This window comes from Laccaria bicolor, genomic scaffold, assembly GCF_000143565.1.
Source record: "Laccaria bicolor S238N-H82 LACBIscaffold_3 genomic scaffold, whole genome shotgun sequence".
Classification (NCBI taxonomy): domain Eukaryota; kingdom Fungi; phylum Basidiomycota; class Agaricomycetes; order Agaricales; family Hydnangiaceae; genus Laccaria; species Laccaria bicolor.
The window spans coordinates 2,176,262-2,203,463 of NW_001889874.1; the positions used below are offsets into that span (position 1 = coordinate 2,176,262).

Genomic DNA, 27,202 nt, shown 5'->3' on the forward strand with positions numbered 1-27,202 from the left:
TCTCATTGAAAAATGCTTTCTAGGCTCCGACGGACATCATTGTTTAGTCCCTTCCCGATGAGTACGATTTTACCGGATTCCGGAATACCCATGACCTCTCCGCCTTCTAGATGGGTGATCTCGTACATACTTTGTACGCCTTGCAATACAAATGTAGCACCAGTATCTAACGTGAACGCCCCCTTGCAGCGTAGAACCTTGAGCTCCAACTCGGTTGGCTTTTCGGGTATTCGGTTCTCCCATAGAACCAAGCGAATCCATTCATCAAGTCGATCAAACTGTGCTTGCGACAAAACGGGACAAGAGACCTGCAAACTGGATATCCCTCGAACCTCGTAGTGTGTTGAAGGGTCATGACTGTGATCGCATTCCTCTGAGTGAACGTGCTGATCGTCAGCTGAAGATATCGTAAGCGATGTCCGGGTTGTTGTTGGTGGCAGGGTGTAGGCAGAGATGCCCATGATATATTTTAGATCGATCTCGCCTTTGATTGTTCTGTGGACGGGAGCAGCAGGGTTGACTCGACATATTAGTTCCGCCGTGAGGTTCAGATCGTCGGGTGCAACAAGGTCGGCTTTGTTGAGTAAGATAACGTCGGCTCCTGCGATCTGCCTATGAAAAAAAGTGACGTAAAGATTGGTGTGGAGATACGGCTACATACCGAAGACTTTCACCGATGTTGACACCATCGGTGGAATGATCTTCTTCCATTTGCTATAATTATAACGTTGATTAGGACTTTAGCACCCATCACTAGATAACGACCTGGGTACTTTTTTTCCAAAGACGGCATCCACGACGCACACTACGCCATCTAGAGCGATATCGCGACCGAGTCCCGTGGCGAACTCTTCGTTCTGCCAAAAGATTGACGCAATGGGCCCTATTCGTCGCCTTGATGAGAAGCGATGCAATGGAAGAAGGGCAGCAAGCATACCTGGATCAGCCAGACCCGTTGTTTCCAGTAATATATGATCGAAAGCCCCTTTGCGCTGCATGAGCTTTTCGATGGCGGCAATCCCTGTGTCCTTTATGCTGCAACATAGACATCCATTGGCCAGCTCAAGAAACTCTTCCGATTGTTCTGCGTCCGGGGAAGCGACGTTGATTGCTTTTGCTAATGCCGCGGAACTCAATGGCGAGTCATGGTTTTGCAGGGAGAAGACGAACCCTCTATGTCCTGCGGACGATAAGCAACTGGATTAATTCTTACATCAGTCATATCTCACGGCAGTGTCTCCAAACTCATTCATGATGACAGCAATTCGGTAGCCATGTCGTTCGGTGAGGATACGTCTGTCAAGTATGCTAAGTACTTTATAGGCAATACGCAGTGAACACGCACTTGAGCAACGTAGATTTGCCTGCACCGAGGAAACCACAAATGATGGTAAGCGGTACATGTTTTGTGTGCAACAGAGCTACAGGGGCTGCAAGCTCTAGAGCAGGTATAAGTTCTGGAATTTCCTCGTCCATGGCCCGGGAGAGGAGAAACTGGTTCTTCAATTTGTTTGCGTCGCTTTGTTCTTAATGAGTTTGAAGGAAGGAGTTGGGAAGGAGAATAACTTAAATAAATTACAGGTAAGGGGAGTAAACAGGTCAGCTAATGAGTTTATGGGGTAGAGTCTCGTAGAGATGTCATCTAACAAAGCTTTAGAAATCTCTGCCCAAATGCGAAAATCGTCGGAGCTTCTATGGCGAGGCAGTTCATTTCATCTATTTATACTGTCACCATGTCCACTGCTAAACTTAGCTAAAGCTAAAGCTTTGTTAGATGACATCTCTATCCCATAACTCTGGCACATTGGTTGCAGCAGAATACAAGGATTCCTGCTCAAAAATGTTGTCCCTCTTCTCTTTTTCTTAACCTCCTTTAAGGCTGCAAGGAAACATACGATATCTCGTATTAGAATGTCGAGCCGCAGGACTTCGACAAAATCGCTGAGGCGCATTTCTAAGAATAAGGCGGCTTCAAGTTCCATTTTGGAAGTGCGTTCCCAATCGGGGTCTCGTCGAGGGACGAGCCACGCTATACGAGCCTAAAACAGCGATAATGCCTTAGCAATTCACTTGAACGAAGGATGCTCGGATATCAAATGAAGCGACCACATCTTTATGTGCAAAGTGAATTTCTTCAACGTTTCGATCCTGTTCGGTGTCGTATATCAGGCTACTGGGTGTTAGTGACTAGCACGTACTGGTCGCTACATCTTCTCTGACGATTGTAGTCACAAATAAAGATAAGAACTTGAGAGATGTACGACGCCCCTCGACATGACACGTACGAATGATACGACTAGGAGACTTGAAGAGAAGTTGAACAATAAATATAATCAGGTCCTCGCTAGGCCCCCGCACTCTGATCATTTGAAATGAGTCAGCAAACCCCACAATCCCGAGCTGAGTAACCCACATAAGAGATATAATCCGGGCTCTCGCACGCCTTGTACTCTTTCATTAGGTCATCACATGTGGCCCTAGCATAAAAGGGTTGGCGAGAGGCGCATCGTTCAAAAATCACACAGAAAGGACATACCGTGCAATGTCGAACTCCTCCAAGCCATTCTCGAACATTTTTTCCTTCTTATACATCTCCATAAACGCATTACGCTTCTTTAGTCTGTCGTATTGATCAAGCATCCGTTTGAACAACTAGAATGAAATGACTCTCAACAGAGTAGCAAACTTATTCACATATAAATGCTTACCGACGTGATGCTCGTATGATTTGCCAACATCAGGCCGCTCACTTTGTAGCTAGTGCTGACGTAGGGAGACTTTCGCACTGGCGCCACCTGGAGGGAAGCGGGGCCCCATGGAACGAAGGTTGCCAAATTCCTGTCACGTATGCGAAGAAGCGATTGATGTATCTGATTAGGAGACTCAATAGGGTCTGAAGCAGTGGCTGGGGAAGGGACATACATCAGCCGAGTCAATATCACCCATGATGATATTCAAATTTGAGATGTAACACGACATCTGGGAGGATATGGTCGAGACCATGCGGTTCTTGGGTTGAAGGAGGCGACGCATAACATCTAACACGGTTGTTCGACGTATAGGTTTCGCCTTTCCCGGTAACGTTAGCATATTGGCAAGCCAGAACAAGGCAAAGAAATTTATCTGACTTTGTCAATTTCGTCGGTTGAGAAAGGCGTGTAAGATGTCATGAGAAAATGGCAACGTGGGGTGGGTATTAGGGACGCCAATATGCCCACTAGGTCATTGTTCATGTACGACGGATATCGCAAAGACTGCGTACTTGCAGCCATAACGGTTGACACCAACTGATTGGTCTGATCGAAGGACGGGGTTTGGAAGTGCAGTCTATCTGCGCATATACGAGCGAGAGCGCTGTTATCCAAGACCACCACAGAGTCAGCATGATCGACGAGTCGTTTTAGAGTCAGTAATGAATTGTACGGTTGCACGACGACGTCGCCTTCCTGGGTATTTGGGAACACACTGTAGGTTTGGATGATCTTCTTGGGGAACCTATCGTTTAATCGTTCCAAGAAAAAGGAACCGAGGCCAGATCCCGTTCCTCCAGCTATGGAGTGTACGGCAACGAAAGCCTAAGAGTTTGACGAGATGCAATGTGCCGAACAACTGGTATAGTATACCACACACCTCCAAGGAATCACTGCTCTCCGCCTCTCTCTCGATCATATCCACGACTTCCTCATATATCCGTTCTCCCGCTGCATACCCTTGAGCCCAATTGTTTCCGGCACCACCACCATCCTTTGATACAAAAATGTTTTCTGGATTATATAAACGCGAATATGGTGATGTGAGGATGTTGTTGATGACCTGCGTACAGGTGCAGTTAGCTTCGCAGTGCGTATAGGTACCACAACTCATACCCTAGGTTCCAGATCCACGAGGATGGATCGAGGGACATATAGTTCATCGTCGGCCTGATAGAAAAAAATGTCCTTTCGATCACCTCCGTCTGTCGCCCACTCCTCGAGAATCCCATTCTTATTGATACCATGTTCTGCGCACAATCGTTGCCAGAATGCGGAGCCCACTTGGACCATGTAGTATTAGCACACATATACCACTTTGTTGAGGCATTCTCACCTTGGTTTCCGCATTGTCCGAGCTGAAGTGTGATAATTTCGCGAGGCATGGGAGGCGTTCAGTGGAACTACGCGCACGTGACAGTAATTTAGACACACCTTCCAAGTCACAACTCCCAAGCTAACTTTGTATCTTCAAACACTTTTTAGATCATGCAGAGCGTGACAATGACAGACGATGAGCTGAGGCAGGTCGTCCAAGGTCCAGGCGACGTCGAATGGAGGTGCGCCTTACCACTTCTAACAGTGATGCTCTATGCCCCCATCTGATCCTGCTCCTAACAAGATACGAGATGCGCAGAGAATGCCAACAGATTCTCCCAGGTCTTCTACTGGGTCCCTTTGTCGCATCAAAATCTCTTCCAACCCTCCGCTCTCTCAACATCTCACACATGTACGCCACTCGCTCTACGTCTTTCTTTGTCTGAAAACTCTGACACCTGACAGCGTATGCATACGCGATGCCAAGGAGGCTTTCTCTGTCAAACCCCGGTTTCCGGAACACTTTACCTATTTGACGCTAGACGTGGAGGACAACGAGGAGCAGAATCTGATTCGTCTGTTTCCGGGGTGAGCTGCCCTTTGGTTCCTCCTATTCTGGGCGGACAGCCTGACGGACATGTAGAGCGAAGCAGTTCATTGACACGGCGATTGCTCAAGGAGGGCGGGTTCTAGTTCATTGTAACGGTGAGCAGTCGCCCACGTCATCACCAGGCTCATCTCATGCTTTTATATAGGAGGAATTAGTTTATCACCAGCATTCGTGGTGATGTTCGTCATGCAACATTATCAACTTTCATGGGAGGATGCTCTTCACATGGTTCAAAATCGCCGCTATTGCATATCACCCAATGGTGGGTTTTTAACGCAAATAAAGGTTCGTCGTAGACATTTGTTTCTTTCTCTCCAATCCATCCGCAAGCTGACGTTCCTCAGGAATATGAGGCAATCTACAAAGCAAGTCTGGCCGTCGCATCTTACCCAACCGTTCAACGGAGTGTTTCGCGCCGCAAACGGTCAGACGACGATGACGACGACGAAGACACCAGGGACGAGGACCGCAAGCGGCCGTTGGTAAAAAATGACTCTGAGGAATTTGATCCAAATGCGATGGAGACGTCATGATCCTGAACATCTACACCAACGCCTATCCCTCCGTCGCTTGCATTTCAAGATTCTTTTCTCTATTTATGTTCATACCCTACCCATGTATCGTTTGCTGTGAATCGCTCTAATATCACAATGATTTTATCTTTGCTTTCTCCTTTTCTTGGATGACGCGTTTCGCATGAACATCTAAAGGGGTCATCAGTTGAGTTCTGGATAGCAGTTGTCTTCCGCACCCTTTCGCTTGACAAACGCCTCGACAGAGATCCCTGCAAAAACGACTGCAGCACCAAGCCATTGTCCCGTGGTGAGTGTATGGTTATAAACAACCACTGATAAGACCATGGTAAATAATTTACGCGTTAAGGTTATAGTCCTACAAATTAAGATCAGCGAAATCCTTCGAAGAACAGGAGGAAAACGCACACAAGTGTAAGTGACCCGAAATGTTGGAGGGTCTCAAAGATAAATAGTTGCCCAAGGGCACCAGTGAGTGCAAACTGTGCCAGAGGGACGATAATCGAGGGGTGATTTTGAATGAATGTAAGGGCGCCCCAAAGCTCAGATTGACCGTCGGTGGAGGGGTGAATGACAGGGATATACGGCAGGGGAAGGATTGACAAGATGGAAGTGAGAATTGTACAGAACAAGTTTATCCAGAACATCATTTGCTGCCCGGTTACCTTGTGGCGAGTGAAGACTTCATCTTGGGTCGAGTTTATCGCGCCGTCGAGAGCCAAATTGATGAGGAGGTATGAGATTCCAATGATGTTGGCGTACGGAGTTTGTGTCTGGCCATTATTACCTGAGGCACGCGATTTTCCTTTCTTGTCGTTCCCAAAGCCCATGAAAATGGTGATGCCGAGGGTCACCATAAAGACGACAAGATATTTGTGAGGTGCAAACTTGCGACGGTAGAGAAGGACGTTCATGATCATCACGGGGACAAGCTTACAGGACTTGCCTAGAACCATGGCGGGGTATGACATGTAAGAGAGTGCTGCAAAGCCAAAGGGAGCTGCGGAGGTGATGAAGACCGAACATTGGAGATAGCTGAGGAGCAGTGCTTTGTGGGAATAACGAGTGGATGGTTTTGGAGGGTGTTCAGGATGACGATGATGCTTTCCGTTGGATATCGCGACGCCATTTGAGACTGGTTCTACGTGTTGAAGACCCAAACTCTGTAGCAGTGTATCTGTCGATTTGCGTCGACAGAGGATATATATGAGGGCTGATATTGAACTGAGCGCGCTTTGGCAGGTTCCCATGAAAAGGGCGGATTTAAATTTATGTGACGAGGTGCCATCTATAGACTTGAATGGGGCAGATACTGAAGCGATGCGTTGGTTAGCTGGTGAAGAAATAGACGAGGGTGTCATACATCGTTCTTGTGCAATAGCCCACAGCTGGCAGTGAGTGAGTAAGAAGAGAAAAGATATATATGGAGTGTACGACTGACAAGGAACATAGAATATACACCGACGACACACAAGGCCAGCCTGTAGATGACATTGTCAGTATGAAAGGACTAGGGTGAAGGATGGGGTAGGACCTTATAAAAGACATGTTTATGGGAGGAGATCTAAAGACGTGTAACATCACGTGGTTTGAACTATTATAAGTTGTAATCGGCATGAGCTTGAGCGCGCTCCCAGAAAGTCGGGGAGTTCGGGGGATATTTATTGATTGATCCTACGTCGGGTCTCAACTTGGGTTTGACCTGCCGGTTTTTGGGGCTCGAATCCAACAGTGTTAAATACGGCAGTGGGACATGCTTAAGATAAGAGATACATAGATAGATGAATTCCGGGGCGGTTCCAATGTGATATGGGTATTTATGAACATTGTCTAACAGTTTTGTTCCTTTTATCAAATGGATCATTTCTGTTACGACAGAGTCACCTCGCTTTAGCTAGGTCTCCCAGCTTCATATTTCTAAGCAAACCAAACATGTCACTCTTCCGCAAACATGGCGCAAATAATAGGACTTTCTGGAGGTCATATTGTTCAAGATTGGAACAAACATGTCACTCTTCCGCAAACATGGCGCAAATAATAGGACTTGCTGGAGGTCATATTGTTCAAGATTGGAACAAACATCTCACTCTTCCACAAACATGGTGCAAATAATATGACTTCACTATATGCTTACAGTTGATAACACTGCTCGTTGCCGCTGCGAGGAGTCGGCCGAAGGCCGGACGACGAGCAGCGGCCTCCATCAACAACCTAGATATTCAACTTCAATGCTCCAACAGAGTTCTCATGAAGAAACAAAAAATAAAAGGATAAGATTAAAAATGAGGTTTATGTTAAGGAAAATGGTCGAGTTCAATTCAAACATTTTGGAAGTTTTTTCGCTGGGTGAAGCTGAGGGTGTACTAAGAACTCTTACTAATGTATTTACAATACAGAAGCGAGGTTTTGTTGACGAAGTCAACCTCTAGTTATGTAAAGGGCACATGAAATTTAGGCTGTCCATAAGCTTTGTCACCTGGGTGACAAGGTGTGACAAGTGACAGGTGTCGAGCCCTGTCGGAGCCAGGTCGTGTGGACACTGTGACTCTGACTAGACTTGACTTGGGCTAGCGTGCTGCTAGTTGTTGTCCAAAGTGATCTAGTCACTGCCATTCACTGCCACTTTCCTGTATCATCAGGTCAAGATCTGGACTTCCATTTGCCTTAACTGAGTCTCAATCTCCGAAGTTTCGCCAAACCCAAGAAAAACGTCACATTGCTTTGTCTTTTCTACCAACTCCCCTCTTTCATGTCTGCAAGCTCTTCTCAAAGCAGCAACCTTTCAGCATCACCCGCAGCGTTATTCTTGTCCGCCTTCAGCAGCCCAACGGCGACCTATGCTCCTTTACCAGACGATGAGGGCCAAGTCGTTGCCGGCTACACTCTTGGCGCAATCATTGGCCACGGAGCTTCTTCTATCATACGGCGAGCGTCCTCACCTACTGGCGGCGTCGTAGCTGTGAAGATCGTTCGCCGCTCGGATCTTGTCAAGGCTGGAAACGCTCCACAAGCACGCAAACGTCTGCAGCATGAAGCGTCTATCTGGTCCTCTCTGAGCCATGAACACATCCTGCCTCTCTTCTCTGTCGTTCATACTTCCTACGCTGATTATTTTGTCACCTTGTTATGTCCTGCTGGGTCGCTTTTCGATATTTTGAAGCGAGATGGGCGGCTGGCGCTACCACAGGATGATGCAGGGATGATGTTCAGGCAGGTAGTGAGAGGTTTGCGATACTTGCATGAAGTTGCGATGTTCGTCCATAGGGACATGAAACTAGAGAATGTGCTGGTGGATGAGATGGGTGTGTGCAGAATCGGTGATTTTGGAATGACAAGGAAGATTGGTGAGATCGATGAAGACGATCAACTCCAGGCCGAGCAACACGACACTCCTCCTGACAATTTGCACCACCCTGCCGTTCATCGTGCTGTGTCTCTAGCTCTCCCATCCTCAAAGCGAAGGACAAGTTTCCAGTTACATCAAGTAGCACGCCATAGCAGCACTCGTCATCGTAATTCCACATCTAACATCGATCCTGCACATGTATTCCAGCCAGGGTCCCTTCCCTATGCACCTCCCGAGCTTCTCCTTCCTCAAACGGCAGATGCCATGCGACCCCATCCATGTCAGGATATCTGGGCGCTCGGCGTTATGCTTTACACTTTGCTAACAGGACGGTTGCCCTTTTCGGATTCATTTGAGCCTCGCCTTCAAATGAAAATACTAAACGGTAATTTTTTTTTCATTTCTCATAACGCAGTTGCTTACTGGCCTTAGGTGAATACGAAGTCCCCACAGATATAGGTCGGGGCGCCGAGCGAATTTTGAAAGGCTGCCTCGAGCGCCAGATCTCAAACAGATGGACTATTGCCATGGTCGACGAAATAGCATGGGGTGTCGGTTGGGGCGCAGAAGGTGACGACGCCACCCACGGCGAGTCAGACGATGATCTGGAGTTGCAATGCGGAAGAGCATCAGCTTCACAATCTCGTTCTCACTCTCGTCCTGCAGAACTTTCTATTCCTGATATCTCTGACTGGCAGCACGAAGAACCAAGGTCAAGGCCAGCGCTTGATGCTGCTTCACGACGGTCCTCCTCTAGGGCCAAGCGTTCGCAGTCGAGGGCGCCCATCGTGACCTCGTCTGCGAGGGCGTCTAATCGAAGCATGTCACGGCATTCTCGAGCCCCATCACCATCTCACATTTCCATCAGCACCTCTATCTTGAACCTTTCTTCGACCACTTCATCTCCATTCTCGAGTTCACCGTCGTCAGCAGTTTCGTCAGCAGTTGAGCGCGGACGAAAGCCTAACAAATCCCACACCTTTGCCTCACGTTCACCAAGTCCCAGCATCGTGCCTACGACGCCGGCGGACATCGAATCCCTCTTCCATCCCCCAACAGTTCTCGAGCAACCCGATGAGCTCGACTTAGATTCACCCAGAGATAACGGTCGGAGCTTAAGATCTATCCGACACGGAGATTTGTACTCTGCCGTACACCAGAGGGAAGATACGCGCGACGTCCCGTCTGATTGGTCGGCGGAATTGGGCAAGAAGCCGATACCAGAAGATCAGGTGTCGCTCTCGTCAAACGGGCATGATGAACTTAACCATCATGCCCGCCGAAGCGCAAGGTCGTCACGTAACTCCAGCCTGGCTCCGTCTCGACGGAAACGTCCCGCCAGTGCACAACCCCCCTCCTCCACCAAAAGTTGGGCAATAGATCAGGAAAGGGTTATCGCGGCTCCACTCGTTCAGAAACATTCTGTGGAATCTTTCTTGAAACATTTTAGGGGACTGCCGGCATCTGGCCGTGTTAATCGTGGCAGAAGCATGGATCGTGAATGAAGAAAACACAACAATCTCCATCACCACACATCGCTATCTATCGAAGCTCTGCGGCTATACTCTTATCTATTGATTTCCTCAACGTTCGATCTGTTCATTCTACCCACATTCTATGCCTCCATTGTTGGATTATCATTTCGATCACTTCATTTCCTACTCATCACGCCTTCGTTCAGTATCGCCGATTTACATGTACTGTAACATCTTTCCCCTTATCTTGTCTTCGCCCCTTCGCACATTCCTTCCTGCATATGTGGTGACACAATGCATCTTGTGTACATGATACCCTATTGTAGCAATAATGTGTCTGTATTGCCTCATCCCCACTCGAATGTCATGATTAACAATTAATGGTCACCTTGTTGCCATCGAGCGGAAAAAGAAAACCAAGGATACAGAGGTATATATAGAGGTAAGGAGAGGTAGCTACGCAGAAATGGGATCTCCAAAAGACTCCATGGATATATCAGGAGCTCCTTGGAGTTTACGTGACGCGGACTTTTGCTTTAATGTCTCAATTTCAGCTTCCAGTTTTGCCTACAAATATTAAAAAATTAACACAGATACTGCGCCATGGTTAAATATCAAAACATACAGCCTTGGTTTCTAAATCGTCTTTGTTGAAAATGGAGTATGGGCTAGTGTAAGGTCGCTCCTTCTTATCGCCTGCATAAAAAAAAGAGCTCTTGTTAAATTGGACGTGGTGGGAATCATGATTGCAAACTTACCATACGCCGCTTGACGAAAAACGTCATTCATTAAATCATGATTGCGTTTGTATCTGGTAAACGCTAGAGTTCGTGTGGCTATTTGCTCGGTATCATCTAAGAGAACACATTATACTTCAGTACTTCAAAAATCATAACCATACATGACTCACCCCCAGAATCATCATCTTCAGGCCTGGGAGGACGCTAAAAAAACGCGCTTGATCAGAATTTTGAGAGAAAAATCAATAGGAGCCTCAACTCACACCGGTACTCCCACTCCGATTCCGATTTTGCTGCTCCCTCTCACGCTCTCGTCTACGTTCCAGCATCTCCATGTTGCTATTCTGATGCGCCAACATGGCTTGCTGCTGGCTCATATTCATCCCCATGCCTATCGCGGTTGGAGGCATTGGCGGGGCAGATGGAGGTCCATGCATGGAGGAGCCGCCTGGGGGATAGACTTTCTGCCCGGCTTTGTCACCGATGACAAACATTGGCGGCTCGTTAATGGTTCTGAGTGGATAAGCGCGTACGGGTTGATTTACAAGTGCGGGCGCGATGGCTTTTCAAAAGAGAATGCTGAAAGTCAGCCACAAAGCTCGCCCCCCGCATATTACATATCCAAGCGCCAAACTTACGTGCTGGTTGCCCTCGTGTGTAATGTACGAGAACTAATTGAGAGTGTCCGCCTTTCACGAGACGGTATCGTCGCCGGACACGCGATGCGTTTTGATCCTGTGAACCTGGAATAAAACCGCACTTTGCTTCGTGTACCTCGAGCTCCTAATACACAAATGAGAAATGCGCGTTCACTGAAAGGGTGGGTGAACCCACTCACACGGGTGGTTCCAACCGGCATGGCGTATTTAACCTCTGCATCCTGGTAGCGGATGCCGTCATTTGGAAATGGCGCTTGTGTCGATAGAAACAGGAGTAAAATCTGGCCATCTGTGATATATGTGTCGGGATCAAGTTTGCAATTGAAATCAAATGCCAGGACGGACCAGCAGGCTTGTCAATGAACCCCCACACAAAAGGTGTGTTTTGAGATGTGGGAACAGCTCGGAGGAGCATTTCTACTGCATGTTCATAATTGATCTCCCTGTGGTTACCGAGATTATTGGGAAAGCGCAGGCAGAGGCCTTCCGCTTGGGCTTGCTGGAATGTTGTCATTAGATCTGAAAGCAAGGCGTTGTTTGGTTAGGACGTGTCGAGCAAAGTCGGTTAGTCTGAAGCACGACAACGGGATATTTCATGGAAAAGAGGATGATAGTATTTACATGTATCAAATTCAACTCTGTCGGTAGTAGTACATACTTTGTAGAAAAGACATAATTGGTATATAGTGGGTATTGGTTTTCTGTGGTATGGATGGGGAGGGTGCGATGAAAAGTGAATACATATTGAAATTTACCTTCACAGCGGAGAATAACACTCAGGTGGTGACGGGATCGTACACCACCATCTCCATCTCAAGCTGCTTGATAATAGCTATCTTGCCAAGGAACCGCAAATTTTCCAGAATTGAAGCGACTAAGGATAGTTATTAGTGACCAAGAATTTAGCAAAAATTAAATGCATGCACAGACATACCAAGCATGCAATTTCCTTCCATCCTTGTTCTGCCGTTGGAGATCTTGCAGCGCCAGACGTGTAGCCGCAAGGATCTCGGTAGGCTTGTCTTTCCGCCGACCGTACGCCCGCGATGTGAAGAGGCAAGCGATATGATGCCTCTCTCCAGGTATAAGAAAACACGTCCCAATTAATTCATCCCCGTGTTCTCGGCAGAAAGCATTATACATTCTGTATTGGGCGGGGTAATTTTCTCGGAAAGCTAGAGCTATGCCACCGCCCCAAGATCCAACGGTGTTGCAGGCATGAACAAGGATGGTATTGTCAGGCGCTGAAAAAAGGTCAGCCTTGATGTAGGAAAGTTTACTCATTTGATGAGGTGAAGATTGGGTAAAGGTTGTTAAGAAATGACTCTTGAGGTGAGTTCAAATTGCACATTGTTGAATAACGTGGGAAAGGCACGAATTGCTCATCCAACTCCTTGTCTCAAACGCTCGTAACTCGCTTTCCCAGCTTCCTGGCTTGAACTTTCGCCAACACATTTATCCACATGGCTGCTACTGAAAATTCCATCAATGACGGAAATTTTCCCTGGGATATGCTCAAAGCGGATTGTCTTCGCCTTATCTGTGTCCAACTTGGTCGTCGCTCTGCTGTGCCTGCACGCAGAGAGGAAATGTTGACATTCTTACAGGATGTCAGCAAAAATGGATGTCAGTCTCATTTTTATGATCTTTTTTCATGACAGATTTTCTGTGGGGTGTGCCCTTTTCCTTTCATTTTTTTTATCTGCCCGCATCGTGGCTTTATTTATTCTTCCTTGAGAAAATCCCCACATTTCACGGCTGTAATCTTACATATTATCCCTACAGTAGACGCTACTCTCGAAGAGCTGGAGTCTTCACCCTCCCGTTTTAAAGCGTCTCAAAAATCGTTAGGGGAGGAACCAATAACACCTACCACCAGGAAAAGGACAAGACAGGATGACGAAGAAGAAGATGTCCACGAGGAAGGGGAAACTCCTGGTTACAATACGCGACACAAAGGCGCGAAGCGAGTGCGTGTGTCGGATCCTGGTCCGGGTTCGTCATCCATTTCCGCACCGGTCAAACGTGGCAGAGGCCGACCAAGAAAGAGCGATACCAGCGTACTTGTGAAACGTGGTAGGGGACGTCCAAGAAAGAGTGAGCCAATTGCAGCTGCGAGCGCACCTGTGAAGCGCGGACGGGGCCGTCCAAGGAAAAGTGACGCACCTACAGTTAGCGCCAAAGGGCCAAAGGTCGTTGTTAAACGGGGAAGGGGACGCCCTAGAAAAAGCGACGTCGCCCAGGTGACTGACGAGACTACTTCCGCTGTTAAACGCGGAAGGGGCCGCCCAGAAAAGCGTCCGTTGAAGACGCGACTGTTCCAGTGAAGTACAGGCGGGGACGAGGACATCTCAAGGAAAGCGAACCTCCCGTTGGCGCCGTAGTGAAGCGCGGCAGGGGCCGACCCAGGAAGAATCCTATTGTACGAGCAGACGGGGGTGGTAAGCCAACATTTGAAGGTGTCTTCATCACACCCCGCGCCATGTTAAAGGCTGCCGCAGGCCCCGAAGAGGGGCAAGATGGCGAGGATGACGACGGCGAAGATGAGGAGCAACTCCTTGAGGACCATCTCCTCACCAACCCAGAGGGCGATTCATCGAATTTTGGAGGGTCTAACAAAGGTTAATCTAAACGATTTCCTTGCTGCCATCACTGATGCAGTTTTTTATCTTCAACAGAGAATGACCCGGCTCTTGCTCTGCAGATTGGTATTTGTTTTGTTCCATCTTATAAGTCACCTTGTATAACGTTATCTCGTTTCCATCAAGACGAATTAGATGCCGAGGCCGATGCTGAAGGCGAGGCAGACGCAGACCTTATCTTACTCGATGCCGCCCACGCCAGCACCTCTGTTTAAACAAACTCGAAAGCACTTGTTACCGATCAGGTTCGGCGGTCATGGGCGTCCACACTCAATATTTAACCATCTTTTTAGGCGCTTTACCTTCATTTTCTTGGTCCATCTAAGCCACATAAAAACGTTCTCCGTGCTTCTCTGTACCACAAAAATCGAAGTGCTTGAAGGCTATCAGATCGGACGCAACTAAATACAACCTTTTCTATATCTCCCTGTATCTTGTTAGGTTTTGATTAATAACGTGCCTCCCACTCCCCCAAGCAAATAGACCCAAGGACAACGTCCCCAGCACAGTCAGCGGTGCGAAAATGGGATAACTCAGAGGCGATGCGCATCGCCCCAGGTTACCTCTCTTCTCTTGAATACTTTTTTTCATGATCAATTTCATGGAAATTTCGGGTACATCATACGTCGCCTTCAAAATGACATGAGGCTACTAGCTGGTACCTAAAGAATGCAAGGAAATGCACTGCAGGCAGATGATTATAATCGGCGGCATCTAAATGAGTCACCTGCGGTGGCGATGAGGGAGATTGATACTTAAACTCGACCGCCGTTATAGAGCTCACCGCCGCAAACGAACTTTCTTATCGAGCATTCTCTCCATGTGGAATAACAATCAGCAATCATATGGCTCGCCACCGCCCACGTACGTTGAAATTAAACCGCTCACCAAATTTCGCGCTCACAGCTCAATTTCAGCTTCCCATCGTTCCCAAACTCGTAAGACCGTATTCAGTGATCTCAGAGCACCTAGAGAGAAGACATCTTTTCATCTAGTGGCCCTCCACCGGGTCCGCCTCCAGCTGGCTACAATCCTGGATATGCGCCTTCATACGCCCCTCCCGGCGGTCACCCTCCGAATAGGTATCTATCGTTCCAAATCGATTTACCCCCACTTCTCTCCTTCATTCGTTTTGAAACAATATTTGAAATAACGGGTCGCTAATCATCAATTTTCAAAGTGGACCTCCTGGTCCGCCACCGTCCGGATATGGTCCACCCCCAGGACCTCCATCTGGGTATGGTCCACCTCCAGGGCCTCCATCTGGGTACGGGGCCCCTCCAGGTCCGCCACCTTCTGGCTACGGTACAAACTCTGGCCCACCACCACCTTCTGGGTGAGTAATCCTCGTCAAAAATATTCACAAGGCTTAGAAAAGTATTAGGTTCGGATTTCCTCAAGCCCATGGGTGAGAGCTGCGCAAGAAATATATTCCCTGCTTCGTATTTTGACCCCCTTTATTGTAACAGATATGGTCCACCCGCAGGTCCTCCCCCGGTTAGCCGAGGATATCCTGGTCAGCAATACCACCAGTCTCCTCCTCATGGTCCTCCCCATGGTCCTCCTGGCCCCCCACCTGGCGGATACCCAGGTCAACATGCACAGGGCGGTTATCCCGGACAAAATTCTCAAGGGTATCGTCCACCTCCACCTCTGTATGTATTATTCTTATCATTTTTGTATTGGATACATATGAACTTCTTCCCAGTCACGCTAATGTTTACCAGCCACCCCGTATGTTTTTCGTCAATTGAATCTTCATTTTGGGTTAAAGCAAACCTTTTCAGCTGGCCCTCCTCCGATGCCACCCAGCCAAGTGCAACATTACGGACCACATTTCGAAGGAGCAAACCACAGAGATGCGCAACCATTCTTTCAGTATTCTCAGTGTACAGGAAAGAAAAAAGCTCTTTGCGTGCGTTTCACTTGCTTAACTCTACCTATACTGCATCTCATTTTCTGAATCGCAGATCGGTATCAACTACTTTGGCCAAGGTGCAGAATTGGCGGGATGTATTAACGATGCTCTGAACGTCCAGCGTTTTATTTGCAGCAAGTCCCACACTCCCTTCATTCGTACTTGCTCTCACATCCCATCCAGCACAATTTGGCTACAAGAAAGAAGATATTGTGATGCTCACAGATGATGCCAAGAATCCTCGTATGATGCCCACGCGTGAAAACATTGTACGTCAAGACGTAAGCGAGCTTCCCACTGATCTCATTTTGTTCAGATCAACGGAATGCAATGGTTGACTCGGAACGCATCTCCAAACGACTCCTTGTTCTTTCATTGTAAGCAGCTTCGGTCGGGTTTCAGAACCTAGCTTAACGTAGACGTAGATTCTGGTCACGGAGGTCAGACCAAGGACCTCGATGGTGATGAGGCGGACGGTTTTGACGAAGGTACTGTATCGGCCTATGAAACTTATTCATTTCAACCTGACACCCCCCTTCAATTTTGTCTAGTGATTTACCCTGTAAGTTTGGTTGTTGCATCAGCAGCTTGCTATTTCTCATTATTTCTAGATGGACCATGAAGCTAAGGGACATATCGTCGATGATGTAGGAGAGGAGTACTTTAGAATTGACGATTTATTGACTTGCCTGGCCCTCAGTTGATGCACGACATTATGGTGAAGACGCTTCCCCCTGGCTGTCGTTTAACGGCTATTTTCGACGTGAGTGCTTCATTATATCTACTCTCAGGAGACTTACCACTTTCTTAACAGTGTTGCCACTCGGGATCTGCTCTCGATCTTCCTTATATGGTATGGCCTACGCTCTATCTCTCCGCTCCACATATTCACGATACCTCATCTCAGTATTCGACAGAAGGCAAGCTCAAAGAACCCAATCTAGCTGCTGAAGCGGGGCAGGGCTTGCTATCAGCCGTTACATCATATGCACGGGGAGACATGGGCGGTGTGCTCAAGTCTGCCCTCGGTCTCTACAAGACTGCAGGTGGGAGCACGCAGAAAGCAGAAAAATATGCTCGGGCGACGAAGACTAGTCCCGCTGATGTTGTTAGTTTTATTATTCAAGTCAAAGCCTGATTAGAAGAATGCTAATGCCCATATCGTCTTAGATTTCGTGGAGTGGTTGCAAAGATTCTCAGACAAGTGCCGATACGCAAGAAGGAGGTCAAGCCACCGGTGCTATGAGCTTCGTAAGCATAACGTCTATCCTGCTTGAATGTATTCTTATTACTCGATGCATTTAGGCCTTCATTTCTGCACTTAGTTCGTGTTGGTTTAGAGTGAAATTACGTCTGACGTTGACCTTCGCCCTATTAGCCGCTAACCCTCGGCAGAGCTATCAACAACTTTTGGTCAGCATCCGAGAAATTCTGAGAGCCAAATACGATCAGAAACCTCAGGTGCGTTATTTCAGTTGTTCAAAGTTCTTCAAACTCAAGCTGATATCAAATCTTTATCCAAGCTCGGGAGCTCTCATCCAATGGTGCGTGTAACGCTTTCCATATTCTCTGCTCTCTGACATGATTTCAGGATACGAACCTTATGTTTATCTGTTAAGATGAAGGCATTCAAACTGGAAATCATGCTGTATAGGTGATATTATTGATTTTTGGACTCTATGTATGCATTGTCGAATTGTTCTGCTTTTACGTTGAAACGCAATGTTGTATATTTGGCGATTTCGATGGGAAGATATCGATACAGAGAATTTGGATGCTGCGCTTGTGATTAATGCACACTTGACCACCGAGGTCAGCGGTTCAAGCAGTGGTTGGCAGTTGCGCAGTCACCAACGTTTGATGAGAGATTTAGGCACAGATTGAATTCCGCCTGGCTCCGCTCAATTTTGTGAGGACAGACGAGTCGGGAGTTTCAAATTACTTGACGGCATGACATCGACGGGGGGCTGTGTACGCAAGTACTGCGGAGCTGCACACCTTCGTCCATGACATACTGTATATAAAAACCGAGCACACAAGTCAATAGCTTCACTTTCCTCTTCGGCACAGAATGTCACACAACGGCGGATTCGATACCATGATCAAGGGCCGCGCTTCGCCCAGCGGATCCAGCGGACACGGGAATGTAGTTGACCACCATGCTGCTAATGGCAAGTATTCTTCACATTATCTCTTACAATCAAGCTCTCATCTCTTTCTTTGATTACACAGTGACTGATGAGCTTCCAGCAGGTCCAAAGAGAGCGGGAGACCTTGGAAAGAGCACCATGATCCAGGTGCAACCGTTAAAGCGAAGCGAAATGCAGGTGAGACCCCCCTAAAATGAGCATTGGCTTGAATCCATTGCTAACTACGACTGTTTACCAGCCTTCGTATGCCCAAGATCTTGGAACTGGAGAGGTCACCCACGGTATCTATGGCTCTCTCCTCCAAGGCCTCGGTTGCATGGTTGGTTTCGTCGGAGCCTTCCCTTGCTGCCCATGCCCCAACCCCTTCCGTAATGTCCAACAGGGTATTTAACATTTTTGCACTTCCCAAGGCACTATTTTGGACCACTAACTCTTTATGCAGGTTCTGTCGGTCTGGTCTCACGATTCGGACAATTCTACAAATCTGTGGACCCAGGCCTTGTCCAGGTCAACGTTTGCACAGAGTCTCTCCGCGTGGTGGACGTCAAAATTCAGATCAGTCCCATTGGCCGCCAGATGGTTATGTTCGTACCCAACTGCTTTTTGACCTGACCTATCATTTACCATGTTACCCACAGCACCCGTGATAACGTCAATGTCGAAATGTGAATTTCCGTGTGTGGTCTTAACCTCCCTTACACTTTACTTATGTGTGGTCACTTTTTCAGCGACTCGGTTATCTATTTCCAGATTTGCAACCCATATCGCGCGGCATTCGGAATTACTGACCTCCGTCAGGCCCTGATTGAACGTGCTCAAACGACACTCCGACATGTCGTTGGTGCCCGTGCAGTCCAGAGCGTGGTCACCGAGCGCGAGGCTATCGCCTTTGAAATTGCAGAAATCGTCGGTGACGTCGCGGACAAGTGGGGTGTCGCCATTGAGGGCATTCTCATCAAGGATATCATCTTCAGCGCCGAAGTCTCCGCATCTTTGTCGTCTGCAGCTCAGCAGAAGAGGATTGGAGAGTCAAAGGTCATTGCGGCCCGGGCAGAAGTGGACTCGGCCCGCTTGATGAGACAGGCTGCAGATATTTTGGCCAGTCCCGCTGCTATGCAGATTAGGCAGCTTGAGGCCTGTTCGTATATCGCTTATTTTTTCGCTATTTTTTCGCTTACACGCCTGTTAAAACAGTACAACAAATGGCCAAGTCTGCTAATAGCAAGGTCGTCTTCGTGCCGATGCAGCTCCAGAGTGACGTTTCTAGCCAGCTGGTCAACCACCCCGTCGTACAAAGCGAGTCCGGCAATGAAACCGTGAATCTCGGCGCCACTGGTCGTGTGGGACTGTTGAACGCCGTCGCAGACGTTTAAATGCCCCACCAGCATTGATACCCATTGCCATACCCTTCATCTTCGTCTTCTCCCGACTCCATCTCAAAGCGTGATGGCTTTTTTGAATATGGTCAATCGTCCCAGTTGTCTACTCGCGATATCTTTTTGGACTGGACTGATACCTGTGACTGCCCCCGGGTGTTGAACTGTTTTGGTTGAAATCTACCCATATGGCCTCCATTTTCGTCGCTTATGTCTTTGACATTTTTGACACCCTTCTACCCTCATTCTCGTATGGTTGCGTACAGGAAGATATTGATTCCCATTTAGCCCTTGGTTTATAAGATCTACCTGTCTGGAATTTGTTAATCATTGTAAAATGTACTTTGGATTGTTACTTGATAATGCATACGACCTTTGTCGCGAGGAAGCGAAATTCGTCAATGACCTTGAAATATATAAAGAGGAAATGGATGTGCACAAAGTTATTGGAAGGGTATGCGATCTTGCCCTCAATCTTCTCTCCACGCAACTTGACCGTTGGCCCACTTCTCGCCCCACATTGCCCTCTTGTGATACTGTTTTCTCATTTCCTTGAACTCTTTGATAAACTCCTCGACCTCTAAACCACCCCTTGGCGTGCCAGTCCCTGAAGTGTTTCCTCTTGGGAGGGAGGGGAGGCTGGGTTGCTGTTGGACAAAAGATGATGCAAGCGCTTCAGAGGCCTCGTCTTGAGCTGTCATGCTGTGCCGCAAGCGCATAAGAAGAAATTGAGGCGTGAAACGCTGAATTGGAATTGAATTATTGATCACCGCTGTGTATCCAGCTGCGGCAAACACGAACCTGGTAAACCTCCTTCTGCTCCTTCTCTAACTCCTGCCACCTCGTTTCTAACCTCTTTGCTTCATCGAATGCCTCCTGTGTCTCTGCACGTAGGTGGTACAAAGATTGTTGTAGACCTAAATTGTTCTCTGCGAAATGCCTACAATAAGCCACCATTAGACCCCCAAATTTGGAAAGGATAGCCTACTCGCAATAGATTCGTTTGCCATTCCCAGCTCCGCCTGGGCTCTGTATAGATTCTTTACTCGATGTAAGGAGTGAAAGATCGCCTGAAAGTAGATGGGATCCGCAAGCAGATCTTCAAGGTCTTCACGACTGTATGGACATCAGGACGGTGGCACAACATCGCCCGCTGTAGACATACGATAAATGAGAGAGTTCGGGGAAGTCTCTTTGCAGAGGAGTCGCCATAGCCGTTCAATAAGAAACCCGGTCCTGTTCGAGTTCGTTGTTCGGAGTCAACATTTGTGACTGCCAGGAGCTGCACTTGTTTGACAACCATGTCCGTCGTCCTTCCTGGCGAGGAAGTCCCAGCCCAGCACGTTAACCTCAAACTCGGGCCAGGTTTACTGCAAGTACCTGGCGCTGGTTCGAGTGGACGGGAATCTACAGTCATTTCAACGAGAGCCGGCATTCTAAATCATTCTGCAAATCGAAGCAAATGGTGGGTTGAGAGCAACTCGAAACGTGTTCGTTTTTTACAAGTTTTACTTTCAGCAGAATGGAAAGGCTGATCCAAGACCCTTGTAGTACGTTCCTGCACCTCAGGAGTCGGTTGTAGGGGTGATTACACAGAGGTTGGGAGAAGGATACCGTGTTGATATCGGGGCGGCCCACTATGCATCCCTCGACTCCCTGGCATTTGAAGGTGCCTCAAAGCGCAATAAACCTAATCTCAAGGCAAGCCCTTTGGACGCGAACATATTCAATTAACTGATGGTGTTTTTTTTTGTAAGTATAGGTGGGATGTCTCGTATATGCTCGCGTTTCTCTAGCGCATAAGGATATGGAACCAGAATTAGAGTGTTTCGATGCCCAGACGCGAAAATCGGAAGGGTTTGGGGAACTAAAAGGCGGCTTTGTAGTTCGTTGCGGCCTCAAGATGTGCCTCGAGTGAGTTCCCTCAACAGCCACATCTCTTGACTTTGTATTCACACCCCAAAGCCTGTTAGATACAAAGCATTTCCTACTGCCTCTACTGGGTGGTCGCTTTCCGCTCGAGGTAGCAGTGGGGTTGAATGGACGCGTGTGGGTGAATGCGAAGGAGATCAAGCAGGTAATTGCTATCGTGAGGTGTATTGAAGCTGTCGATCCCGACGGTGGTGGACTGGATGCCAAGGGGGTCAAAACGTTGTTGGATACATTGGACGTGTAACTATGTAAGGGTATCTTTATTGTAATGTGTACACTAGTACTACACAGAATACACTGAAACTACTGCAAGTGGTTGGGAATTAGTCTTCATCAGCGAGGCGGGCTCTCTTCGTTGGCCTTCTTGAAGAAATGCTTGCCTCCTCTTCGCTCTCCCCCGTGCTTCTAAGGCTAACACTGGCCCGCTTCTTGCGCTGGTATTCCTTATCTCTGATACGCTTCTGTTGGGCGACAGACATCTCTTGATTTCTAGTCGCAGGGGGCACCACAACTGTTGTAACACCGGTTGTTGACTGCTTTCCATATTCATCATTGGTCATGGCTGACTCCTCCCCCTCTCCCATAAGTTCGAGAGACTGGAAATATGACGGATAATTAGCAAAGAAATGAGGAGCTCCAACAACAATCCAACGCACCCTTTGATAAGTCAAGCTGCTGTTCGAGAACACGCGATCATGGTCGTTCACTTCATACTTTCTCCTGCCGGTGCTCTGGTTCTTCAAGTATCCCTCAAAACCATGAATAATGTTTCCTCCACTATGCGCAGCCGTCTCCGTGAGATATGTGGCTTCGAGGTTATATATCTGGACCTCAACTTGAGCCTACTGGCAAAACCCATGAACGATGAGCAACAAGCAAGAAAAAAGGATTGTGCGCACTAGTTGTTTGTCTGTCACACGCTTCCTTGGAAGAGCCTGCATAAGCTCCTTTCTGAGATTTTCATAGCGAGCCCTGTCTTCTGCAGACGGTGCGCCCGCTACATCCGCCATGGATGAGAGGCTAGAGCTGAGATATTATTTGGTGTTGTTGATTCCAAAAGGGTGAGGGGTACGCGTGTCCTTGACGCGCACAGTTACAACTTCAATTATTTCTTCTGCTTATCTTTGTCACCATGTCATCTGCACCCCCGCCGAGCAACCCACCTGGTAACCCAGAGAAGAAACCAGAGGATTCTGCGCCCTCGACTTCAGCTGCTGCTGAAGGAACAGCCATGGACACAACACCAGACGCCCCAGTTGAGGAATCATGGGACGACATTCCTGAAGATATCATGGCTCTGAGCACAGATGAGATTAACACGAGAACGCGATTGATTGAGAACGACATCAAAGTACGCAAATCTGCTGTGGAGCATGATGTAGAAGCTAACGAGGCACAGGTTATGAGGTCAGAAACATTACGATTGCAGCATGAACAGAGTGTTATGAAGGAAAAGATTCGTGATAACGGGGAAAAGATCAAACAGAACAAAGTTTTGCCCTATCTTGTTGGAAACGTTGTCGAGGTTCGTAACCCTTCACCTCCACGTTTTGGCAAAGGGCTAAACCTGTTTAGATTTTGGATGTTGACCCCGAGGTCGAGGAGGATGGTGCCAATCAAGACTTGGATTCGATGCGTAAAGGAAAATGTGCCGTCATTAAAACCTCTACCCGTCAAACTGTGTTCCTACCCTTGATCGGCCTTGTCCCCCCAGAGAAACTCACGCCCGGTGACCTTGTTGGTGTCAACAAAGATTCCTACCTGGTTCTTGATACACTTCCCGCCGAATTCGATTCACGCGTCAAAGCGATGGAGGTTGATGAACGGCCAACGGAGACTTATACGGATATTGGTGGCCTGGAGAAGCAGATTGAGGAATTAGTGGAAGCTATCGTTCTTCCTATGGAGCAGGCTGACAAGTTCAAGACGCTCGGCATAAAACCACCCAAGGGTTGTTTGATGTATGGGCCACCTGGTATGCCATGACTGACATCGTTCTGGTGACTAAATCAAACCATATTTACCTCCAGGGACGGGCAAAACACTTCTCGCCCGTGCTTGCGCCGCCTCAACAAAAGCTTGTTATCTGAAACTCGCCGGACCTTCTCTGGTCCAAATGTTCATCGGTGATGGTGCCAAGCTTGTTCGCGACGCATTCGCGTTGGCCAAAGAAAAGGCCCCTGCTATCATCTTCATCGATGAACTCGACGCCATTGGTACGAAACGTTTCGACTCGGAGAAGAGTGGTGACCGTGAGGTGCAAAGAACGATGTTGGAGCTCCTGAACCAGCTGGACGGATTTGGGAGTGATGACCGGATCAAGGTAAGCTTCACTCATATCAAGTCATATCAAGTAGACAATCATCATCGTTGTAGGTTATTGCAGCGACAAACAGGATAGACATATTGGATCCTGCTCTTCTACGGTCTGGACGTCTCGATCGAAAAATTGAGTTCCCGCTACCAAATGAGACAGCACGGGCTCGTATTCTTCAAATCCATTCACGCAAGATGGCGATATCACCAGACGTCAACTACGAAGAATTAGCGAGGAGCACGGATGAATTCAATGCGGCGCAGCTCAAGGCTGTCTGTGTGGAAGCTGGAATGATTGCTCTGAGAGAAGGTGCCACGAAACTGAGCCACGAGCATTTCCTGAGTGGCATATCAGAGGGTAAGCTATCAATGAGATGTGCAGGAACCAGAACTCACCTGATCTGCGTTACAGTGCAAAGCAAGAAGAAGAATGACCTGATGTACTTTGCGTAATGTGGGTTAGGCCAGGAAAGGCAAGAGAAAGACCAAGAAAGGCAAGGAGATGGATTAATTTGCACATGAGTTATTAATAGAGTTTGTACTGTACGTATTCCTGCTCGTACTAAGCCCGCATTACCCTGATTTCGGTCTTTGCGGGCTAAAGCAATAACCTCCTCGGCCACCTTGTATGTCCACTTTGTCGAATAGTATTTTCTGCTATGACCCAACTGTTTACAGAGCTCAACAGTTTCCTTCAACTTCGTTATGGCCCGACCCCGCTTCTCAAATCATCCTACGGGGGTACATTCTTTACCTGTTGAACTCCTTACTCGCATCTTTGTTCTTGGTGCAGGTTTCGATTACCCATATTCCCTCTCTCCCTTCCTCCTCAAACCAGACCAGGACTACCATCCTGCTCCTTGCTCAAACTTTCAGATTCTCGTCTCCCATGTCTGCAGCCATTGGCGGCGCATCGCCCTGCGAACCTCGTCTCTCTGGACCACACTCCATTTCCGCGAACCGTCGCACATTTCCCGTGCTCAAGCGTATTTAAACCGCTGTACGACTACCGGCACTCATCTCCTCGACATCCTTGTTGACACTGTCGCACAAGAAGATCACTTACCGGGCGTCACGCTCTGCAAGGACGAGATCCGTGACGTCTTTGAGGTCATCATACCTCATGTTAGACGTTGGCGTGCCTTTCACCTGAAGATTCGCGACAATGAGTGCAAAGGCCAGGCTCGGCATTACTTAGGCTCATGTGGACCAGCACCAAGGCTTGAAACGTTACAGCTCTATCATTTCGAAGACTACCAGACTCCACAAAACCTTTACTTGGCAACTTACCGCCCTCCCGTAATCGTCTTCGATAATTCCTTACCTCACCTAAAGAACGTCTCCTTAATCGGTGTTAATCTTCCCTGGGCAAAAAGTCCATACCTCAAGAACCTGCATAATCTCGAGCTAGCGTTGCACTCGGATAATATTCGACCTCCTTATGAGTCGTGGGAGAGAATGCTGCGCATGAGCCCAGATTTGCAGAGTCTTTGCTTGCACTACTCTGGTCCAAGAGCAGAAACTGGGGATCCGTCGTTGAAGTGGTCGAGTACTGAGGAGGTCATACTCATGAAAGACCTGCAACATTTATCATTGACAGACCTTGACCCTGATTACCTCTGCAACTTGATGCGACGGGTGTCTCTACCTGCCGTCACGAAGATCAGTCTCGATCTTCCTGAACAGAATTTCACGCCTTTCATTGAGCTTATGACGAGCTCAACCCTACGAGGAGACGGCACAATATCCGCCCTTTCTGACCCGCCGTTGAGTCGATGCGCTATTCCATTCCTCCAAAAGCTGGAAATATTAATCATTGGGGCGCTTGAATGTAGTCTGGAGAGCTGGTACGGATTACTTCGATCTTTGGAAGGGTTGCGGGTTCTTGAAGCCGATTTCTCCAAAGTTGGAAGGCGATTTTGGGACGTTTTGGTCGGAAAGCATGAAGGTATTTCGGGTCTTTGAGTATCACTGTGTGTTTGCACAGAGATTGAGCCTAAATGGAGATGCAGGAATGACACTTAAAATCGATTGATTAGAGGTAGTATTTGTAATGAGCGATAATAGCGAATGAATAAATATGTAGATAAAGGCAAGCAAGTGGGCGAAAGCGCGAAGCGCTTTCCGATCTGGCAAAGAGTCTCCCGGAGGGTCCGAGGCGATCTGCGACGGGCGGGTGGGCCCGTCTTGCGGATGCACTCGGGCCATCCGAAAGACTATGTTGCCAGTCAAAATGCTAAAGTTTTGGGAGTGGAGGGTGGGTGAAAAATGAGGAAGGAGCTAATGAACTCCTTCTGTGTGGCGAACGAGGTGGTGGTAAGAAGAGAAAACGGCACGTGCCGCACCACTCGTTCGCTCAAAGACCCTATTCTAACGCTACACTCGTTCCTCGCTTCGCTAGCGAATCTCAATCTTTGAGTATCACTGTGTGTTTGCACAGAGATTGAGCCTAAATGGAGATGCAGGAATGACACTTAAAATCGATTGATTAGAGGTAGTATTTGTAATGAGCGATAATAGCGAATGAATAAATATGTAGATAAAGGCAAGCAAGTGGGCGAAAGCGCGAAGCGCTTTCCGATCTGGCAAAGAGTCTCCCGGAGGGTCCGAGGCGATCTGCGACACCCATGGCATCTGGAGTCTTCGACGCGGCGAGTGAGTCTCGGACCCAACCCATTAGGAGAAGCTCGGATGCTTACCTTGTTAGCGCACTGCTGGCATGGTCAAACGGACGAACGTGTCGTGTACGGCTGGCGCTGCTTGTATGTATGGGGCGAGAATTTGTGCATGTTTTCGTAGATACAGGGTGAAGGCGTCACTGGACCAACGACCCTTCACCTTCATGACATCGAAAGGCACGCCTCTGAGCAAATATTCGAGTGTAGAGCCAATTCTGATGCCATGCCCTTGCAGGGGCTCCAGGCCAGCTGCACGTGCGGCCTTCGCCAGTTCCGCTAGGAACTTGGACTTCGTGAGCGGCCGGTGGCTGTTCTTGTGGCGGTATGCGAAAAGGTGGCCTTCCTGGGGAGGGTTGTTGACCTCGAGATGATGGGCTAACGCCGCATTCGGGTCTATGGGCCCTGCCTGTTTTGCCCAGCATACGTCTTCCCCTTGTGGCGCTGACTTGGTGTGTGGCAGGTGTAAAACCGTGACTTGTTGCCCTTCTCTGTTCTGGTCGTAGCTGACACGGGCCTTGGAGACATGTATGCTGGGGTCAAAGATGTCGAGCTTTTGGACTGTGAATTCTCCAACGCGACCGGTTGCAAAGAAACAGGTCGTTAGGCAGGCGAAGACGGCAGCTCCGAGGGGGGTGTCCAAGGCTAGGTTGTTCCGGATGGCCAGCATGAAATCAATTGTATAGGGTCGCCGCTTCTTTCTCCTGGAGGAAGAGGGGGTTAACTTTTCAGCTGCTTTCAAAAGGGCCTCCAGTTCGGGTTT

General features: G+C 48.2%; 14 protein-coding genes across 14 annotated transcripts; 8 read left to right on the plus strand and 6 right to left on the minus strand.

The window, feature by feature from the left end:
* Window positions 1-2: 2 nt before the first annotated feature.
* On the minus strand, window positions 3-1,476 carry LACBIDRAFT_309074 (uncharacterized protein; the record flags this gene model as incomplete). The annotated part of the gene is made up of 7 exons (XM_001876208.1): window positions 3-612; window positions 662-714; window positions 774-883; window positions 938-1,117; window positions 1,171-1,180; window positions 1,230-1,296; window positions 1,346-1,476. 7 exons carry the CDS (start codon window positions 1,474-1,476, stop codon window positions 3-5), a joined length of 1,161 nt encoding a protein of 386 aa, XP_001876243.1.
* A 901-nt stretch (window positions 1,477-2,377) lies between these two features.
* On the minus strand, window positions 2,378-4,135 carry LACBIDRAFT_245407 (tubulin gamma; the record flags this gene model as incomplete). The annotated part of the gene is made up of 8 exons (XM_001876209.1): window positions 2,378-2,477; window positions 2,537-2,652; window positions 2,709-2,870; window positions 2,923-3,069; window positions 3,129-3,575; window positions 3,631-3,813; window positions 3,867-4,033; window positions 4,087-4,135. 8 exons carry the CDS (start codon window positions 4,133-4,135, stop codon window positions 2,378-2,380), a joined length of 1,371 nt encoding a protein of 456 aa, XP_001876244.1.
* Window positions 4,136-4,207: 72 nt separating this feature from the next.
* LACBIDRAFT_188472 (uncharacterized protein) lies at window positions 4,208-5,349 on the plus strand. The gene is made up of 6 exons (XM_001875797.1): window positions 4,208-4,309; window positions 4,372-4,479; window positions 4,533-4,655; window positions 4,711-4,772; window positions 4,823-4,962; window positions 5,022-5,349. The coding sequence occupies exons 1-6, from the start codon at window positions 4,239-4,241 to the stop codon at window positions 5,208-5,210; spliced, it is 693 nt and encodes a 230-aa protein (XP_001875832.1). The 5' UTR covers window positions 4,208-4,238; the 3' UTR covers window positions 5,211-5,349.
* On the minus strand, window positions 5,323-6,758 carry LACBIDRAFT_309077 (uncharacterized protein; the record flags this gene model as incomplete). Its single annotated transcript, XM_001876210.1, has 6 exons — window positions 5,323-5,381; window positions 5,429-5,568; window positions 5,619-6,522; window positions 6,574-6,598; window positions 6,652-6,691; window positions 6,745-6,758. 6 exons carry the CDS (start codon window positions 6,756-6,758, stop codon window positions 5,323-5,325), a joined length of 1,182 nt encoding a protein of 393 aa, XP_001876245.1.
* A 1,201-nt stretch (window positions 6,759-7,959) lies between these two features.
* On the plus strand, window positions 7,960-10,061 carry LACBIDRAFT_309078 (uncharacterized protein; the record flags this gene model as incomplete). The annotated part of the gene is made up of 2 exons (XM_001875798.1): window positions 7,960-8,941; window positions 8,989-10,061. 2 exons carry the CDS (start codon window positions 7,960-7,962, stop codon window positions 10,059-10,061), a joined length of 2,055 nt encoding a protein of 684 aa, XP_001875833.1.
* Window positions 10,062-10,615: 554 nt separating this feature from the next.
* On the minus strand, window positions 10,616-12,104 carry LACBIDRAFT_322899 (uncharacterized protein; the record flags this gene model as incomplete). Its single annotated transcript, XM_001876211.1, has 9 exons — window positions 10,616-10,627; window positions 10,657-10,727; window positions 10,790-10,885; window positions 10,942-10,975; window positions 11,035-11,333; window positions 11,410-11,554; window positions 11,610-11,719; window positions 11,776-11,949; window positions 12,089-12,104. The coding sequence occupies 9 exons, from the start codon at window positions 12,102-12,104 to the stop codon at window positions 10,616-10,618; spliced, it is 957 nt and encodes a 318-aa protein (XP_001876246.1).
* Window positions 12,105-12,893: 789 nt separating this feature from the next.
* Window positions 12,894-14,287, plus strand: LACBIDRAFT_322900 (uncharacterized protein; the record flags this gene model as incomplete). Its single annotated transcript, XM_001875799.1, has 5 exons — window positions 12,894-13,056; window positions 13,092-13,103; window positions 13,216-13,425; window positions 13,755-14,051; window positions 14,109-14,287. The coding sequence occupies 5 exons, from the start codon at window positions 12,894-12,896 to the stop codon at window positions 14,285-14,287; spliced, it is 861 nt and encodes a 286-aa protein (XP_001875834.1).
* A 605-nt stretch (window positions 14,288-14,892) lies between these two features.
* LbCasA (metacaspase) lies at window positions 14,893-17,610 on the plus strand (the record flags this gene model as incomplete). The annotated part of the gene is made up of 22 exons (XM_001875800.1): window positions 14,893-14,936; window positions 14,990-15,010; window positions 15,068-15,154; window positions 15,253-15,408; window positions 15,457-15,480; window positions 15,542-15,727; window positions 15,781-15,806; window positions 15,860-15,987; window positions 16,043-16,124; window positions 16,174-16,259; window positions 16,307-16,367; window positions 16,416-16,478; window positions 16,542-16,552; window positions 16,602-16,637; window positions 16,691-16,753; window positions 16,805-16,843; window positions 16,898-17,098; window positions 17,161-17,241; window positions 17,296-17,314; window positions 17,369-17,451; window positions 17,514-17,534; window positions 17,582-17,610. 22 exons carry the CDS (start codon window positions 14,893-14,895, stop codon window positions 17,606-17,608), a joined length of 1,545 nt encoding a protein of 514 aa, XP_001875835.1. The 3' UTR covers window positions 17,609-17,610.
* Window positions 17,611-18,278: 668 nt separating this feature from the next.
* On the plus strand, window positions 18,279-19,513 carry LACBIDRAFT_230666 (uncharacterized protein; the record flags this gene model as incomplete). The annotated part of the gene is made up of 6 exons (XM_001875801.1): window positions 18,279-18,317; window positions 18,379-18,523; window positions 18,583-18,724; window positions 18,779-18,805; window positions 18,869-19,278; window positions 19,335-19,513. 6 exons carry the CDS (start codon window positions 18,279-18,281, stop codon window positions 19,511-19,513), a joined length of 942 nt encoding a protein of 313 aa, XP_001875836.1.
* Window positions 19,514-19,910: 397 nt separating this feature from the next.
* Window positions 19,911-20,775, minus strand: LACBIDRAFT_188376 (uncharacterized protein). The gene is made up of 4 exons (XM_001876212.1): window positions 20,682-20,775; window positions 20,505-20,632; window positions 20,318-20,445; window positions 19,911-20,259 (listed from the first exon to the last, which is right to left on the minus strand). The coding sequence occupies exons 1-4, from the start codon at window positions 20,726-20,728 to the stop codon at window positions 19,987-19,989; spliced, it is 576 nt and encodes a 191-aa protein (XP_001876247.1). The 5' UTR covers window positions 20,729-20,775; the 3' UTR covers window positions 19,911-19,986.
* A 42-nt stretch (window positions 20,776-20,817) lies between these two features.
* LACBIDRAFT_188180 (uncharacterized protein) lies at window positions 20,818-21,758 on the plus strand (the record flags this gene model as incomplete). The annotated part of the gene is given in 5 exon segments (XM_001875802.1): window positions 20,818-20,911; window positions 20,930-21,006; window positions 21,068-21,217; window positions 21,279-21,430; window positions 21,482-21,758. 5 exon segments carry the CDS (start codon window positions 20,818-20,820, stop codon window positions 21,690-21,692), a joined length of 684 nt encoding a protein of 227 aa, XP_001875837.1. The 3' UTR covers window positions 21,693-21,758.
* Window positions 21,759-21,771: 13 nt separating this feature from the next.
* LACBIDRAFT_309087 (uncharacterized protein) lies at window positions 21,772-22,458 on the minus strand (the record flags this gene model as incomplete). Its single annotated transcript, XM_001876213.1, has 3 exons — window positions 21,772-22,044; window positions 22,105-22,290; window positions 22,348-22,458. 3 exons carry the CDS (start codon window positions 22,456-22,458, stop codon window positions 21,772-21,774), a joined length of 570 nt encoding a protein of 189 aa, XP_001876248.1.
* Window positions 22,459-22,739: 281 nt separating this feature from the next.
* Window positions 22,740-24,217, plus strand: LACBIDRAFT_245320 (uncharacterized protein; the record flags this gene model as incomplete). Its single annotated transcript, XM_001875803.1, has 6 exons — window positions 22,740-22,799; window positions 22,848-22,973; window positions 23,024-23,423; window positions 23,479-23,771; window positions 23,825-24,122; window positions 24,177-24,217. 6 exons carry the CDS (start codon window positions 22,740-22,742, stop codon window positions 24,215-24,217), a joined length of 1,218 nt encoding a protein of 405 aa, XP_001875838.1.
* A 225-nt stretch (window positions 24,218-24,442) lies between these two features.
* On the plus strand, window positions 24,443-25,729 carry LACBIDRAFT_322908 (uncharacterized protein; the record flags this gene model as incomplete). Its single annotated transcript, XM_001875804.1, has 1 exon — window positions 24,443-25,729. A coding segment is annotated over one exon (1,287 nt), but the record flags the coding sequence as incomplete, so codon positions are not given.
* Window positions 25,730-27,202: the final 1,473 nt, after the last annotated feature.